General features: G+C 31.0%; 1 protein-coding gene and 1 pseudogene across 2 annotated transcripts; both read right to left on the bottom strand.

The window, feature by feature from the left end:
* Window positions 1-3,769: 3,769 nt before the first annotated feature.
* Window positions 3,770-4,402, bottom strand: LOC149496105 (ethylene-responsive transcription factor 1-like). Its single transcript, XM_089722031.1, has one exon. It carries the CDS (start codon window positions 4,400-4,402, stop codon window positions 3,770-3,772), a length of 633 nt encoding a protein of 210 aa, XP_089578157.1.
* Window positions 4,403-7,842: 3,440 nt separating this feature from the next.
* On the bottom strand, window positions 7,843-10,598 carry LOC149496104 (uncharacterized; annotated as a pseudogene). The gene is made up of 6 exons (XR_016320830.1): window positions 10,332-10,598; window positions 9,497-9,686; window positions 9,154-9,224; window positions 8,852-9,025; window positions 8,658-8,764; window positions 7,843-8,296 (listed from the first exon to the last, which is right to left on the bottom strand). The product of XR_016320830.1 is annotated as an uncharacterized LOC149496104 (transcript).
* Between the last annotated feature and the right edge of the window lie 5,598 nt (window positions 10,599-16,196).

Here is a 16,196-nt window from a genome sequence, read left to right as displayed (position 1 = left end):
GTTTATGATGGAGGGTCCAGATTTGATTTATTGATTTGAAGGAGATTAGAAATGGTCATAGACAAAGCATGTTTCCTGTTTTGCTATTTCTGATTCATAATTTAGTTAGGATTAGCTCTTTTGGTTTCTTTATTTTTTTTTAAAAAAATTCTTAAATTTTTCACAGCTGGATAGGATCCCTTTTCTGGATTCCTCCTTGTATTTTGTACAGTGCATGCAACAAAGCCAATTACTATAAAAAATAATTTTAAACAAAAGCCTGACGAAAATATATATAGGCATTTGTTATCAAGATTAATCCAATTGTTAAAGTTACAAGCTCTCCTTTGATACTTCCTTAAAAATGAGAATTTATGTACACATTAAGATATAGTTTAGTGGTAAGTACATATACGATCGGTCAATAAATACGGGTTCATATTCCTTCTCCAATACTAAAAAAAAAAAAAAAATTTTCTCTATTAAAGAATATTTTAAAAATAATATTTTTAAACACGCACACATATATAAGAAAGTGCCTTCAAAAGACATTTAATCATAATATGTATATATATATATATATATATATATATATATATATATATATATATATATATATATATATATATATATATTAGCTGAAGGATAGTCCTATATTTTATTATTTGAATTTGAATCACTTTTTATAAAAAGAAAAAAGCTTAGAAATAGCAAATGAATAATTTTGCTCCTGTAATCCTCTTAAGTTTCACCCTTCTTTTGCTTTTCCACAAATTATTTATTTTCAACTATCAAAAATGCTTTCTCGTGAGTTTTTGATTATTCGCTCAATTAACCACAGTAAATATACACATTAAAGTTTTTCTTTTTACTTTGTCTTGTACATTTAATTGTATTATTTTAACCAAATTTTTTAATTCATTCAAAGTCTTTATTGGTCGAAATAACACTGAAAAATATACAAAAAGAATAGTTTTTCCTTGACTCACCAAATTGATAAAAACAATTGCGATCAAGAAGACTTGAACTCAAAAGTAACAAGACCAACACCACCTGATTGGCATCCTAACCAAATTTTCAATCATCATTAATTAAAATATTAATTCTTTTTCAAAAAATAGATTATTTTCATAATGCAAAAAAATTAAAAAAAATCTTAAAAAAATATTGTTTCACACACTTTTAAAATTTTGAATTTTTTTCTTTTAATATCTATTTATCCGTATCTAAGTTTTTCAATTTTTTTATTTCAATTTTTATTATTTATAAAGGCAACATTTTAATTTTTTTTTTCTTTTTCCATAAATATTGATTGTCACTATATTATATTGTATTTATATTCAATTCCTGCAAAACCGGTTGGATAATTTCTTCTATAAACATAAAAATTGCATATACTATACGACTCTAGGATATCTATATACATCTGTATCTCAACATTTAATCAAAGCAAAGTTCGGATCCTAACACCATTGATCTAAACCGGTATCAAATTCAAAATCAAAAGGATCTTATTTCCACCGATCAGAATTTATTAGAGGTTTACATATATTTGAGTTCTTTTTTAAAATTATACATTCCGGAGTTTTGTTTCTTTTATTTGATTTTCATGAACTCAAATAAACATTCAATAACATATAATATGATTGTTACGGTATTAACTATTAAGGCGGTAATATGGATATCAATTGAATTTTGATTAATAATATTACATGATTTCAGGTAGGATACTTTTATAAAGGCTTCTCAAGTTCCTGAGGCTCATCTTCATATAGTTAATGATTCCCATTATGAGTTTATGAGTTAACCAGATGCATGCTTATATATAAGCTAAAGGAGATTTTCTACTCTTACCGAAAACATAATAATTGTTAAACCGAAGTGTAATATTATAATTAATAATAACTTTTTATTTTACCATCTATAATTATTTTATTAAATATATTTGCTTTTTAATGTTGTCCTATTATATTAAAATTAGTTTAAGAATAACATTATTCGCTTATAATATGAATATTATTTAAATAGAGATAAATTTTAATTTAAAATTGTTACACGTAAAATCATACTTTAACATTGTAAATATCTAGAAAATATAATAAAATAATTACATTCATACTTAATAGAATTATATAAGAATAAAATAATGAATAATAACAATGTGCAACTGTGGAATATAGGTGAATGTGCAACTAGTTCAAACCATTCTGGTTAAGCAAGTTTAATTATAGGAATTAAGAAATATGTAGTTTATATCATTTAGATAGTATATATATTAAATTAATTCACTTGTACGTAGTAAATAAACTAAAATGTGCAAAGTTATGAAACTTTTTTAAATCAGATTGAATGTGATTTTAGATAATTATTTAGTTAAAAAATGAGTTTATGTAAAGATGACATATTGGAGGTTGTGAAATACCTGGTTGATGATTAACAGCATTTCAATCATTAAGAGAAGGGATATTGGAGGTCATGGCGTGTTTGAGAGTAGCTGAATGATGAAATTTGTATACTCCATCTTCAATTGGACTTCGCATTAGAATCCTTTTTATTACCGGATCCTTGACACAAAAAAAAAAAAAAAAAAAAAAAAAAAAAGCCCAAAGAAACAACGATTATCTTTTGTAAACTTTTGGCCAAAGAGAAGATTTTTTCTTTTAACCATCCTTAATCGGGAGCACACTTGCTCAATTCAAGTCGGGAGGCCCACAAAGGAGAGCAAAGCACTCAATTTCGAATGTTTAAAGGAGTTCAAATTCGAGGACTCTGGTTAAAGGAAAATGGATTGATATCATCTCATCTCATCCCTCGAGAGTCAAAAAGAAGATTTTTAATGCTTTGAAGAACACAAATGATATTATTTAAACAAAGAGGACGAGAAGGAGAAGAGAATTAAGTCATACCGGTGTGGGTTATACCCAAACCATGACCATTGCCAACATGAAGATGATTTGTACCTTGATATTCACCGGCAATGCTTAAGGTGGAAAGTTCAGGTGTGATATGGCGGATAATTGGGGGATACCAAAGCATAGCTAGGGAGTGACTATGAGAATAATTTGCAATCGGAGTGGATAGAATCGAAGAACCAGCTGAAGAAAAATTGGCAACAGGAATCAAAAATTGCTGCTGGTTACCTTGCAGAGAATTGAACGGAAAAAAGTTGATGTAACGTTTTCGGCACCAGTATCAGTAGTATGGTTTTTATATCCACAAATTCGACATGGACCACGAGGTTTGGAATGTCCATTAGAATACTAAACTGGAATACAGAGCAATGACACATGTGACGTGTGAGGTGATGTGATTCTCAAGCAACAAACCCGCAAGTCTGTAATCAAGGTTACACTGCAAAATAATAATAGGGTTCCATTCCATGAAAGATCTAAATGCATAGAATATTTTACCCCTTCATGAGATGCTAGAAAGGTGAAATGGTGATAATTTACTAAAAGCATCCAGCTGGGGACATTTTTTCAAGCATGTAGCAGTAAGTTGGGAATTGATTATGAATCCCAACTTGAGGAAAGTCATGAGAAATATAAGTCTAGGGCTGCAAATTTAGAACATAGAAGGCCATCCCAAGATTATCAAGGCAAAGGGCATATCCAATATAATATACTAAACTCATTAGCTTTAGCATATTTTATTGTAAAAATACACATAATACTATGCCCAGTTATTGTCCTTGGAATGCCAACCAGCTGATCTCCGCCCGCCCAAGGAGAAAAATAGACCCTTGCTTGGTAATTTACCGAAACTCGCTTCCCAAACCATAATAAATCCCTCATTTTCTCCGCTTAGGCGAGCCATCCTCAAACAATGTAGATTCTGGCGATCGCCGCTTAGGGCTCACTCTAACCGGAGGCTGGTAATCAGTAGAGCCGATCAGGTGAGGAAAATTAAGCTTAGCTTTACAACCACGCATTTTAAAAGCGGCTTCGTCGTAGGCGAGAGCAGCATCCTCAGGTGTCTCATAAGTTCCAAGCCACAACCTAGCTCCATTTTTCTTTGGATTTCTAATCTCAGCTGCATACTTTCCCCATGGCCTCCTCCTTACCCCTTTGTATTTGCATTCCCTAGAATCTAACTTGTCCTTATCCGCTGCAGCCTGTTCTGGAACAGTGACAGCAGCAACAACCTCTGGACTAACAATAGCATCATAAAGCTCCGCCTCTTTGGCAGCGAGCGCCGTGGAATCAAATTGATTTAACTGATTGCAAGGGAAGCTCCATTCATTATCGGTTAAAGCACTGCAAATGCTCATGCAGGTATCAGTTAGATGGAGACTAGAGAAGCTCCATTCCTCGCTTGAATTAACCTCGGGTTGGAAATCGTCGTTAAGAAGATACTGTTGAATTGACTCCAAAATAGCAATCTCATCATACTCTGAATAACCTGAGGTAATTTCCCCACGCATTTTCTTTGGCTTAAACAAGTTTACATTGCTCTATTTTATTCTGTTTGATTTTTTATTTCGGAGTCTGGACTGTGATAGTTTGATAATCACTATATATATATATATATATATATATATATATATATTCTTGAAATTTCTCCTGAGTTCTTTTTGCGAATATGCATGATTGAGGACGTATTTTGTACATGTGATAGGTTTATTTGTTTATTAATTTTCTTTGTTAGTTATGTTTGTTGGATTAAGAGGGCTTCATATGTGTGTTAGCAGACGAATAGAAATTCACTAGCGATCCAACCGTGCATTGCAAGGATTATAAAATTAAATTTTATTACACTTATAACTTGATAGAATGAAAAATTTTTATTTTCATTCGTTTCGTTGATAATTAGACCCTGAAAAGGGTTTAAATAAATATTTAATATTATTAAGTTTAATAATTTAAATTATCTTTAAACACTAAGAAATGAGGAAAACTTATCTACCCGTGGTGTATGGACGATTCTATATATCAAACCAATTACAAACAATGTTTTGATTCAACAAATTTATTATATAGAAAATAATAACAAAACAGTAACATTTTTTAAGAAAATCTTTTTTTTATTAGCTTGGTATATAGGACTACCTGCATAACCACTATAGGGAATAAATTTCCTAAAAAAAAAAAAAAAAAAAAAAAAAAAAAAAAAAAAAAAAAAAGCTACTTCTCGGGTCTAAGTAATATTGTAGTAATTCTATTAATTACTGAAAATGATGAATACAGTAAATCTAGTACTTATATTATTAATTATTGAAAATAAAAATTTAAAAGTTTCACCATTTTAAAATAAAAATAATCAAATTAATAAAATTATTAGTTTTATTTTAATTCGAACTTCCTCAATTTCTAAATCATTAATGTTGTATCAACATCCAATCAAAGTCATCGTCTAAAAGACACAGTAGATCAACACTCAAAAAACAAAAAAAAAAAAAAATCATTGTCTAAAAGAAATTAAAGAGTTTTACCATTTTAGAATAGCAATAGTCATATTAATAATATTTTTAATTTTCTTTGAAATCTAACACTATTAATGTCTAAAATAAACTAAAAAAGAGTTTATAAATTCTAACTCATTAAATTAGTATTCTAAAATTGTGGAAAATACGGTTCAACCTTATAAACTTTCAACCTTAAACTTTATATATAGTTGTAACTATATGAATATGTTTTGTTTGAGAGTTGTATCTTAATCTTCTAAACCTTGAATGACACGTTATACGAATATGTTTCAGAAAATCTAAAAACATAATTAAAGCAATCCAAAATTCTTTATGATTATTTTTTTATTACTAATATATTTTTCAGTGAAATAAACTGATTTGTCCATAGCTTTAGTTTGGAATAACCTCATTTTGAGGAAGAGACAATGGATCCATTTTGTTTAGCAATATTATGATACATATAGGCTCAAGTTAACAAGTAACGAGGAAATGCACAAGTTAACAAGTAAATAAGTAAAGACAAAATATTCAATTAGAGAGACACTTGTCCATTGTGTTAACACATGTTTAATTATTTTTGCCAAATATTTTTTGTCTATATTATCACTACGTGCGTGGATCTTTGCATGTAATTTAGTCCTTCCCCCCGTCCATAAACAACATTTTAATGATATTCATATTGTGGCTCGGTTCGTAAAATTAGTTGTTTTGATAATTTTTAGCTGTTTTAATAGTGTTTAACTGTTTTAATTGTTCGAATAACTTTTCATCAAATGCAAAAAGTTAAACGTTACATGATAATTATCTTAATTTGTAAAAGCTAATTCAAACACCGTATTAACGAACGGAGCTTATTTATAAACTAAAATTTATAATGATTGACCATGTCTGAACTGAAGGCATATACTTAAAAGTGCCTTTGCACAGAAACATGACATATAAAACTTAGTATTTCTATATTTGCAGAACAACATAAAAAATATCATTCTGCAAGACAAAGAACATCAGCAAAGTACTACTAATAGATCAGAAGAATATGCATTTCTTAATGGCTAATCCTACAGTCCAATTGTACACCAGTTCACCGGTAAATATGGTGGCAATTCCATATCAGTTATCTGACCTGAAAACATTACTATAGCAGCATTGTGAAAAATTGCAAAGCACAATTAAAACCCAGAATTGAAAAGCAACAATAAATAAGAAGCAAACCGCTGTGAAAAAAAAAAAAAAAAGAATCATTGGGAAGTATATATAGATAGATACAGGTGTGTATATATAAAAATTTTAAAAGTTTTAATTTCAAAATTCAAATGTTTTAAAGTTTTAATTATTTGAAGTTTTAGCGATAGGTATATATTGAAAATATAGAAGAAAAAAAAAAAAAAGAAATGTTCAAAAGAGAGGGTGCCAAGTAAGCTTTTTAAAGATTTTTTTTAGCTTCATAATTATATATAGATATATAGATAAATATGAAAACAAGGGCAATAATGAGATTTTCGATATGTATTTTTTGGGAAATTTAAAATATCTTCAAATAACTTTAATAATGAATAATTACAAAATATTATTTTAAAAAATTTATAATATTTAACTTTTTTTTTTTTTTTAACTATTCTGTGAAGATTGCTTGCTGGTTGTTAAATGGAAGAAAAGGGCATGCTCCAAAAAAAAAAAAAATGGAAATCTTAACCAAAGTCGAATAAATTCTGAATTAGAAGCAAAAAGGTATCCATAGCGTTTGTCATTTGCTTACAAGAAGCATTAAAAAAAAATTATCAATTGATGAGATATTAGTCTTCCTTCACAAATGGGAAAAAATAAAAAAATAAAAAAAAAAAAAAAAAAAAAAAAAAAAAAACAGAAAAGACTGCAAATGATCTCTATTTTGCTCCTCAAGGCAGATTGCCAATCACAATGTCATAGTCGACTAGATCCTGTGGATAATAAGAAACAAGCAATATTAAGATAATGAACTTTTGTATTCAATCATGCATTGTAACTTGATAGCTGTCTATGAGTAAATATTTTCACTAGATTCTCGTAAGTTCTAGCTCAAGCAAAAACATATTATTGGGTCAAATCTTTTGGGTCTGTTTTACAAAATTGGCTGTTTTGATTGCTTTAGCTATTTTAGTAGCGTTACATGAGTCCACTTTTTATAAAAAATAAAAAAATTAATTTAAATATTATATTATCGAACACTATAAAATATAAATAATTTTAACTATTTAAATAACTGTTGTGAACACAGCCTTTGTATGCATCGAGGAATTTTGGGCATCTTGTTTGAACTAAATTAGCCTACAAAAATTACATTAACAATTGAAAAGGAGTTCTCTGTTTGAGAAAATGCATTGAGATGATATGAATCCTACCATGTTGTCTAAATCCAGACAACTGACATTAGTTATCCATCTATTTTAACACACAAGTGAATACGGAACCCTTGGAAATAATCAACACAAATCATTTTACTGTTGTAAAAATACGGAGAAACAAAACAAGAGCAATATAATAACTACCTGACCTTTGAGCAACACAATGGCTTTAAACAAATTACAGAAGGTTTTCATAATTCAGATGGCAGGAGCTTCTTGGGATATGTGCTCTGATTATTTACCAGCAATATCGCCCTTTTCAATCTCTAGGGAAGATGAGCGAGCAGCAGATGGTGATGCTAGATCTTGAAAATCAGAAATAGAAGATCCTTTATCCGTCTCCACTTGATTAATATCTTGACCTTTTGCTTCATCTTGATCCTCAGAAAAAGATGACAGGTGTTCAAAATATGGTGAATCCAAAACTATCTGTGGCTGTCGACTTAAAAGCTTCAGATGCATGTCACACTGAATGAGCCTTTCAAAATATTCATTTAAGAGCCCCTGTTGAAATTGCAGAAAATGTTGCCTGCAGAACCATAATAGTAGATTTTTGTATGCTAAGTAATAAGTGTATCTTCTCAAGTAAATCGTCAAAAGGGGTGAATCTTGAATCCGAACTGTTAATAATAAATTCAGAACTAACTACTTAAAAAGTCCTCTCCAAAATAAAAGGGATAGACCTAACTGCATAGTGAAGGAAACAACAAACGCAGGGAAGTAATCACAAAGCAAAAGTTTATGTACAGTTAAAAACAAGCATAAACAGCACAAAAAACTTGGCTGTGGAATTTAGACATTGGGACTTTTCAAAAGGATACAAAAGAAAGCAAAAACAGGTTCAATGAGACAAAAGCTCCACAAGTGACAGGGTGGAAAATTAATCATACCTGTGTGTGCTTGCCTGTCCATTTGTAAAATCTGGTCCCGGTTACCACACGGTATGCTTTCGGTATTGTGTATCCCTTAAGCTATAGAAAAAAGGCTGTCTAGCCAGCTGCATTACAGAAGAAAAACATTGCATTGCTGCATATAAAAACAGCCTCACATGAAAAGAGAAAGAGAGTTGAACTCATGTAATTACCACAATGGTCAGTGTTCCAGGTTCATTATCAGGACAGCTAGCCTTAAGAGCCATAATATCACGCCACTCAATTATCATCTTACTCCTTTTACCGCCTTCAAGTACTTCCCAGACCAGCTCCTTATATCCAAAGTGACACTTAGCAATCAGTTCCTCTTCATTCCTTGATATATGCTGCCAATTAAAATTATCCAACTTATTACATCAACGCCATAACCCTATAAACTAAATATGGGAAAATCAAATTAATGGACAGACACAAGCATGAAATTAAAAAATATAAACATATAACAGAAGGATACCTCCCAGCTTCCGATCCTTAGAATAAAGGCAGAAATTTTTGAGACTCTGGGCTTGCCAGCAGTGCCTGAAGCTGTAGTGGTCCCACATAGTGTTTGGAGCAGATCATGTAGAATTCATTTCATTAGCAAATGAATTTCATTAAACAAATTCATTATGAATATGTACTTTTACTAACTTGTTCTTAGAATTCATTCACTTAATGACTCATACTCTTATTAAGATTAGAGTTTAAAAATGTAAAATTCTAATGCTTTTTCATTTTCGACAAACATGAAAATATGGACTTGTAAATAAATCCCATGAAATTTTATAAAACTCATTTTATACCAAACAAGCTCTTACTCTCCTGCTTATGAAAATGTGGATTAGTTTCAGTCTGGTATTGGGTTCCTGGTGTTGATGCACCACCTATAAAGTGCTTCATTCTGAATTTGTTCGAAAGGACTGGGTTGTTTCTCAGTGGCCCTCTGGGTAGGCAGGGATCATCAAGCGGCTCAGGCAGAATAGGAAATGCATTAGCACCCGAAACAGACTGCTAATTTAGCAACAGAACGATTAACATTTAGGCAAATAAAATGTCACAATACAATCATCAATTGCAAATTTGAAACCCTGAAGCAATCACATCACCTTTGATAAAAATTAACATACTAATACTAATTAATTAAAATCCAATACCAACAGAGATCATAAATTCCCAACTTAAACATAATCTCATAATTTCAACACGTAGATCCAAAATAAAACTTATTTCAGGAACCACGAAACCGGATAATCAAAAATATAGAAGACCTAACGCTAATCTTTTAATTGTTTGGCTGACGAGAAAATGTGAGCAAATTTCTAGAGAATCACAATTTCTTGGAGCTCAAGTAGATTGATTGATCTGTTGCCATTTTTTTTCCTCGAAAAATGTCATTTTGCCACAGCTACATTACGTATGGAGAAAAAAAAAAACTAAAAACTAATTAAATATAGAAAATGACTACCAAAAATATTAAAAGAGATGATGAACAAAAGACAATAAATAAATAAACAAATAGTATATTAGTCAAAGCTGCTAAGCTGCTTGGTGTTGTATTATTCGTAGCACTAATATTATTTTACTTCATTTTCTTACGAACAAAAAAAAGAATTATTTCTTCAAAAGCCAAAAACAAAAATAGAATACGAGTACCTTTTGAAAAAGTTTCTGATGGCTTGGATTGCTCATTGTCATTGAGGGATCCATTTTCTTCCAAGGAATCTTTCACGGTCTCTACGTTCGCTGCCCCTAGTGCTCTGTTCTCGTCCAACGACGTCATTTCAGGCTTGGTCGGTTCGTTTCCTGATATCGACAGCTGCTCCATCGATTTTACCGCAAACGCAACTTCGAAAAGGACGAAATATTTCCGAGAAAAAATGAGAAGCTAACAAAAATAGCATTCTTTTATAATCATTTTGAAATTCTAGAATGTTCTAGAATGAATCTGCAAATGAGTTGAATTGAGATCATTAGTAAATGGACCTGGCTGAGCTGAATCAATAATTCAATTTATTTATAAAATTGAAATATTGATATGTTAAAATTATAATTTATGTCTTCAAATATGTAAGTTCAACTGTTATTTTATTAAAAATTATTATTTTATATTCTCATAAATAATTTTATACGGTACTTGAATAGTTATTGTTATTAAATTATTTCTTTATTTTAGAAAAGCCTATGGAGGAACCTTTTCCCATTGAAGAGGTTTACGCACAACTAAATCTAGAAGAAGAACAAGAGTACAAGACATATGGGAGGTAGAGGAGGAACCCGATACCGGGGAAGTGCAGTCTGAGGATTCATAATGGTGTATCATTGGGCGTTTATTGACTGATAAACCGATTAACTAATGGCTTTTAAATCGACAATGGCGCAGATCTGGAGACAAGTTATGGGCATATGACAAAGGAATTGGAAAATAACTCCTTTCTTTTTTCAAATTTCCCATCAAATTAATCATGATAGGGTTATTAGTGAAGGGCCATGAAGTTTCACAGAGAAACTGGTTGTTATGAGGTCTAAATCCACGAAAGGTTGAGTTAATATTAACTGTTGATTTTTGGATCCAAATGCATGATCTTTCATTAGGTTTTACGTCAGAAAAAATTGCTAAAGTATAGGTAATTATATTGGAGAGTATCTAGAGTCGGACTCGAAGAACTTTAGTAGTTTATGCGTGAATAAATGTGTACTCGTATCAGACTGGATGTTAGGAAACCTTTAAAACAACGAATGCAGTTGAAGAAACCTAACGGTAAATGGACATGGGTTATTTTCAAATATGAGAGATTATCAACATTTAGTTCTTTCTGTGGAATGTTGGGACATTTAGATTGTTATTGCCGTAAATTGTTCATGATTCCAGAGGTTACCGAGGAACAATTTGCATATGGATCATGGATGAGGGTGGATAGTCGTAAAAATGCTTATATTGGGGCAAGACGGTTGTGGCCCAAGGGAGCAAGGGAGCAAGGTAGGACGGTGGTGCGGTTAAAGGTGGTAACGAAACTTTCAAAAATTTTGAAATTCCTAAAAATCAGGAGGTTCAACCTCAATCAACTCCTAAGATATAACTAAAAATAAGGGGAAGGAGAAGGATATGGGAAACGTGCATGGTAAGGAATCAATGGAGGTGGAACCTTCCTTATATGAATCAAATGATAGGTTAATAGTTACGGGGACTAAACGGCACCGTTAGGAAAATGCGAATCCTATTAATGCTCGGTTTTTACCCCTTGATTAATGATGAAAATCATTTGATTCTTTAATTAATTTAATATTGATAATTTTTTGGATTGCTTGGTTTATAATTTTTCTATATTTAGGCTACGTTTTAATTGAAGTTTTGATTGGAGTAAGGATATATTTAAAACTTATAGATAATTAATAAATGCCCAAATTTATTAGTGATAGCTTGAAAATAAAAATTCTAAAAATAATTAGTAATTATTGGAGTATAAATAAAAAGGAGGTCTTACAAAGAAGAGATAAGGATTGAGTTCAAGGGAAGTGAAAAGGGAAAAGTCTTATAATTTGAAACGCCAAAAAACTAGGAGAGAATAAAGATATGAACGTGAAAAGAAAAAAGGGACAACAAGAATAAGAATGCAGGATTGAAAAAGAAAGAAAACGCAATAGAGGTTTCATAAAAAATAAAAAATAAAAAATAAAAAATAAAAAAAACGCCGTAGAGGTTTCCTAAAAACAAAACGCAGTAGAGGTAGAGAAAAGATAGGGAAAAAATGTGGAAAAAAAAGAGATAAATAAATTTAAAAAAAAAAAAACAAAAAAAACAAAAAAACTCAGCAATACAACTTATAAAGGATTCAATTTAAGAATCGATAAAAAGGGACAAAAAATTTTTTGAGCTGAGAGCATCGATCAATCTATTCAATCCATTTTTGTCTTATTTAATGGAGTGGACTATGGATTCCCCATCTCTTATATATGATAGATTACTTTCTAATTCCAATAATAACTGAGCCATTTTCAGTTCCAAAAAAAAAAAAAACCGTCATCTCTTTAGTTGATGACAAGTATAATAAGCAGGAAAAAAAAAAATAATTTTTATCTGCTATACTTGAATTGTACATGCAATTAACAACTTCAATTTGCCTTAGATTCATATTTATATTTAATGTTATATTTAGTAGTAAAATCATTATTTTATCTTAATATTGTTTTATAATATTAAAAACTTAAAAATTTAATACTTCAATTGCATAATAGTATTTCAAAAGTGGGAGACTAGACATTTTTCGTAGATGAGAGTGTATAACTCTTGCTCGCATTTAATTGATGTGAAAATTTTAAAATATTTAATAAATAGTAATATTTGTTAAAATTGAAAATTAAATGCTCAAAATTTAATCTTTTTGTGCTCATTGGGAATTAGAAGTTTAAAATTTTAATTTAATTAAGATTTTTAAATGATATTTAAATAAGTATTATCAAACAATTTAAGACTATTAAATTCAATTTTCGAATAATCTATAAGCTATTAGTCTATAATCTATAACTTACAATAATATAAAATATTGGTAAGGAAAAATTAAAATTGCCAAAAATGCCTACAAAGTTTATTGATTGACAAAAATATTATTAAGGATTTTAATTTGATTGGTTAAAAAAAAATAAAGGTAATTTGATTTTAATTGGTTATATTAATTTTGTATTTAAATCTAAATTCGATTAGATAAAATAAAAAATTATATTATATACTATATAAGGTAAATATTACATATATTAAAAATATAATATCTTTAAGGATTTGAATTTCATTGGTTAAAAAATAAAGGTAAATTAATTTTAATTGATTATATTATACTATATAAATTAAATATTAAATATGGTAATATGTATAGTTATTATTTTTGATAAATCTTTAGTTTGATTGGTTATAATTATTTCCTACTAGTAATTTATTCTGCAAAAAACAAATGTAATTTTCCTTAAAAAATACATGTAATTTATTATTATTTATTAAGAAATATACTATCACATTTATTTTTGAGGATAAAATAAAAAATAAAACTCACTTTTATATATATATATATATATATATATATATATATATAGAGAGAGAGAGAGAGAGAGAGAGAGAGAGAGAGAGAGAGAGAGAGAGATTGTTAGGTTCTCAGAAATTGAGGAGTAAGTAATTGTAAAATTAACCCTTGCCGAGGATAAACCTAAGGTGTCTATATATATATATATATATATATATATATATATATATATATATATATATATTATCAGTAGTCCCCTTCAGTCTCTTGGCCATTTATGTCCGAAAAAGAGGTTCTATTAAGTGTATTTTATTATTATTACTTTTTACTTTTGTTATTATAGCGCCTTTTCAATATGAAGTTTTTCATTTGATTATGTCACAAAGAGACAGCTCCTTTTTAAAGGAAATGAGGCATTGGTTCGTTTGCCGAGGGATATTTTAAGAGTCTTTTTACTTAATGGGTGTCCTTTCAGTGTCTAGCCCCTCTACATATAGGGGTCATACTAACCTCATTTGCCCCACACCTTCATTTTTGTTTTTCAAAGCTTCTCTCTTTAAAGTTCTTCATTTCCAGAGCTTATCTCTCTAGAATTCCTTAGTAAGTCTTCTTATCTTGTCTTTCTCTTTCCTCCTTTTGTCTTTTATGAGATTATTATGGGTTTGTCTAGTGACGAGGATGTACGTACACACTTTGGCTGAGCATTCTGAAGATGAGATTGTAGAAGCAAATGAGTCTGAGGTGGGTGAAGCGAATGGTAGATTAGAGAACATCAATGTTACCGACGTTCCTTCCGATATTAGTGAGGGCGAGCTTCATACTATAGTTTCTAAGTACGATCTTGCACCAGATTATAAGTTGTTTGTCCCGAGACAGACATGCGAGCTAACACTTCTCTGGATAACGAGTCCATCATGTTATATGGAGAGAGCTTTCGCTTTGGTGTTCTGTTTCCTCCCCAAACCCTTGAAGTCGTTGTTTAATGACTATGAGATCACCAATATCCAGTTACATCCTAACGATTTGAGGCTATTATGTGGGATATATGAGTTGGCTCGCCGTGATGGAACAACCTTGACGGATCAGAGAGTGGGAGAGCTTTACCGTATGTATCATCGGGTGAATGAGGATCATTGCTTCTTCCAAGCGAAGAGTGATTGCAATATTTTTTACAAGGCTTCAAAAATATCTTCTTTGAAGAATTGGAAGCAAAATTTTTTTATTGTTCGTCGGGCTTGGGGGTTCGGTATTTCGACCTAATGGTCTAGCGACCCTGTGAGACATCTCCTTACTTTGCCTACTTCTGAGGACTTGAATTGTGTAGATCTGATAAAGGTCAGGAGTTAAGGATGGTGAACCTGAAGCTAGTGATTGCTAGTGGTTACCGGGTTCTTCCCCTTAGAGAACCCATAAGATCTAGTTCTTCATCCTTTGGAAAATATTGCATATAAATGCTTTAAATGTTGTTCCTGTACTGACATGTCTTATTTTTTCTTTCTTTGTTTTTATGCAGGAATGACTCCTAAAAATGCAAAGGGTTCAAAGATGTCTAAACTTGCAAAAGTGATGAAGAAGAAGTCTGGGACTGATAGTTCGAAAAAAGGGAGGCCTGTGGTAATCATAAATCCTTTAGCCCCTAAACCAGAGACTGCTCAAAAGTCTCCTAGTGACAAACCTACTCCTCTGAGTCCTCCTGTCGCACCAAGTCATCAAAAGACAAAGGGAGGTACTTGTTCCTTTTCCTCCTCCTCTCCTACCAAGGCTGGTGAGCCTCTTGACATCTGAGCCTACTTTATGAGCAAGTATGGGGTAAACAGCAATCTCTAAGAGGATGGGCCTAGTCAAGAGGTGACTCGCCACTATCTCTTTCCCATAGATAGTTATTGTTTTGATTCCATGAACGACTTGGGGAGGAAAGATTTCATCAATCAATGCTTGTTCCAAGCTTTGAATGCCAACAATACTAACTTTGGTCGGACACCAAGCTGAAAGGTGGTTACACAGAGATTGAGGTGAAAAAAAATGAGATGGCGGACGCATTGAAGACTCTAGATGCTACTATGAGGGAGCAAGTGACTTAACACAAGGTGGAGATTGCTGCTCGTGATGCCGAGCTTGAGAGGTCGAAGGAGGAGAACTGGGCTCTATTAGGGAAAAATAAAAATCTCGAGAGCAAGAATGAGGAGATGAAGGAGGAGCTGCAAGAGCTTCGGGATTAAAAGGGATATATGGCAGAAGACTGATACAATACAGGTTATGGAGGCAAAACGAGTCGAAACAGGAAAATGTCCGGGTATGGAAATTTATAGACTGTTTGGGCTTTTAATTAAAATAAGGGCTAAAATACTTCCCAAATTATTTAAAATGCATTTGAGCTGGTTTAGAGTTCATTTTTGGCCTGTATTTATACATGGAAAATTTTATAGAGTAATGGCATCATTAGGCCCATTTTGGCAATCTTGAAGTTTTTGGGCTTTTAGCTCAAAACTCATTTTGGGGCCCTTATATT

Source organism: Jatropha curcas, chromosome 5, assembly GCF_041381405.1.
Source record: "Jatropha curcas cultivar XTBG-Jc1 chromosome 5, XTBG_Jcur_1.0, whole genome shotgun sequence".
Lineage (NCBI taxonomy): Eukaryota > Viridiplantae > Streptophyta > Magnoliopsida > Malpighiales > Euphorbiaceae > Jatropha > Jatropha curcas.
The sequence above is the reverse complement of the archived record's forward strand: the minus strand, read 5'-3'. Positions and strand labels throughout refer to the sequence as shown.

Bases quoted from the DNA above. Each gene is read 5' to 3' on its own strand.
- LOC149496105 (XM_089722031.1), bottom strand. From the start codon at position 4,402: ATGCGTGGGGAAATTACCTCAGGTTATTCAGAGTATGATGAGATTGCT.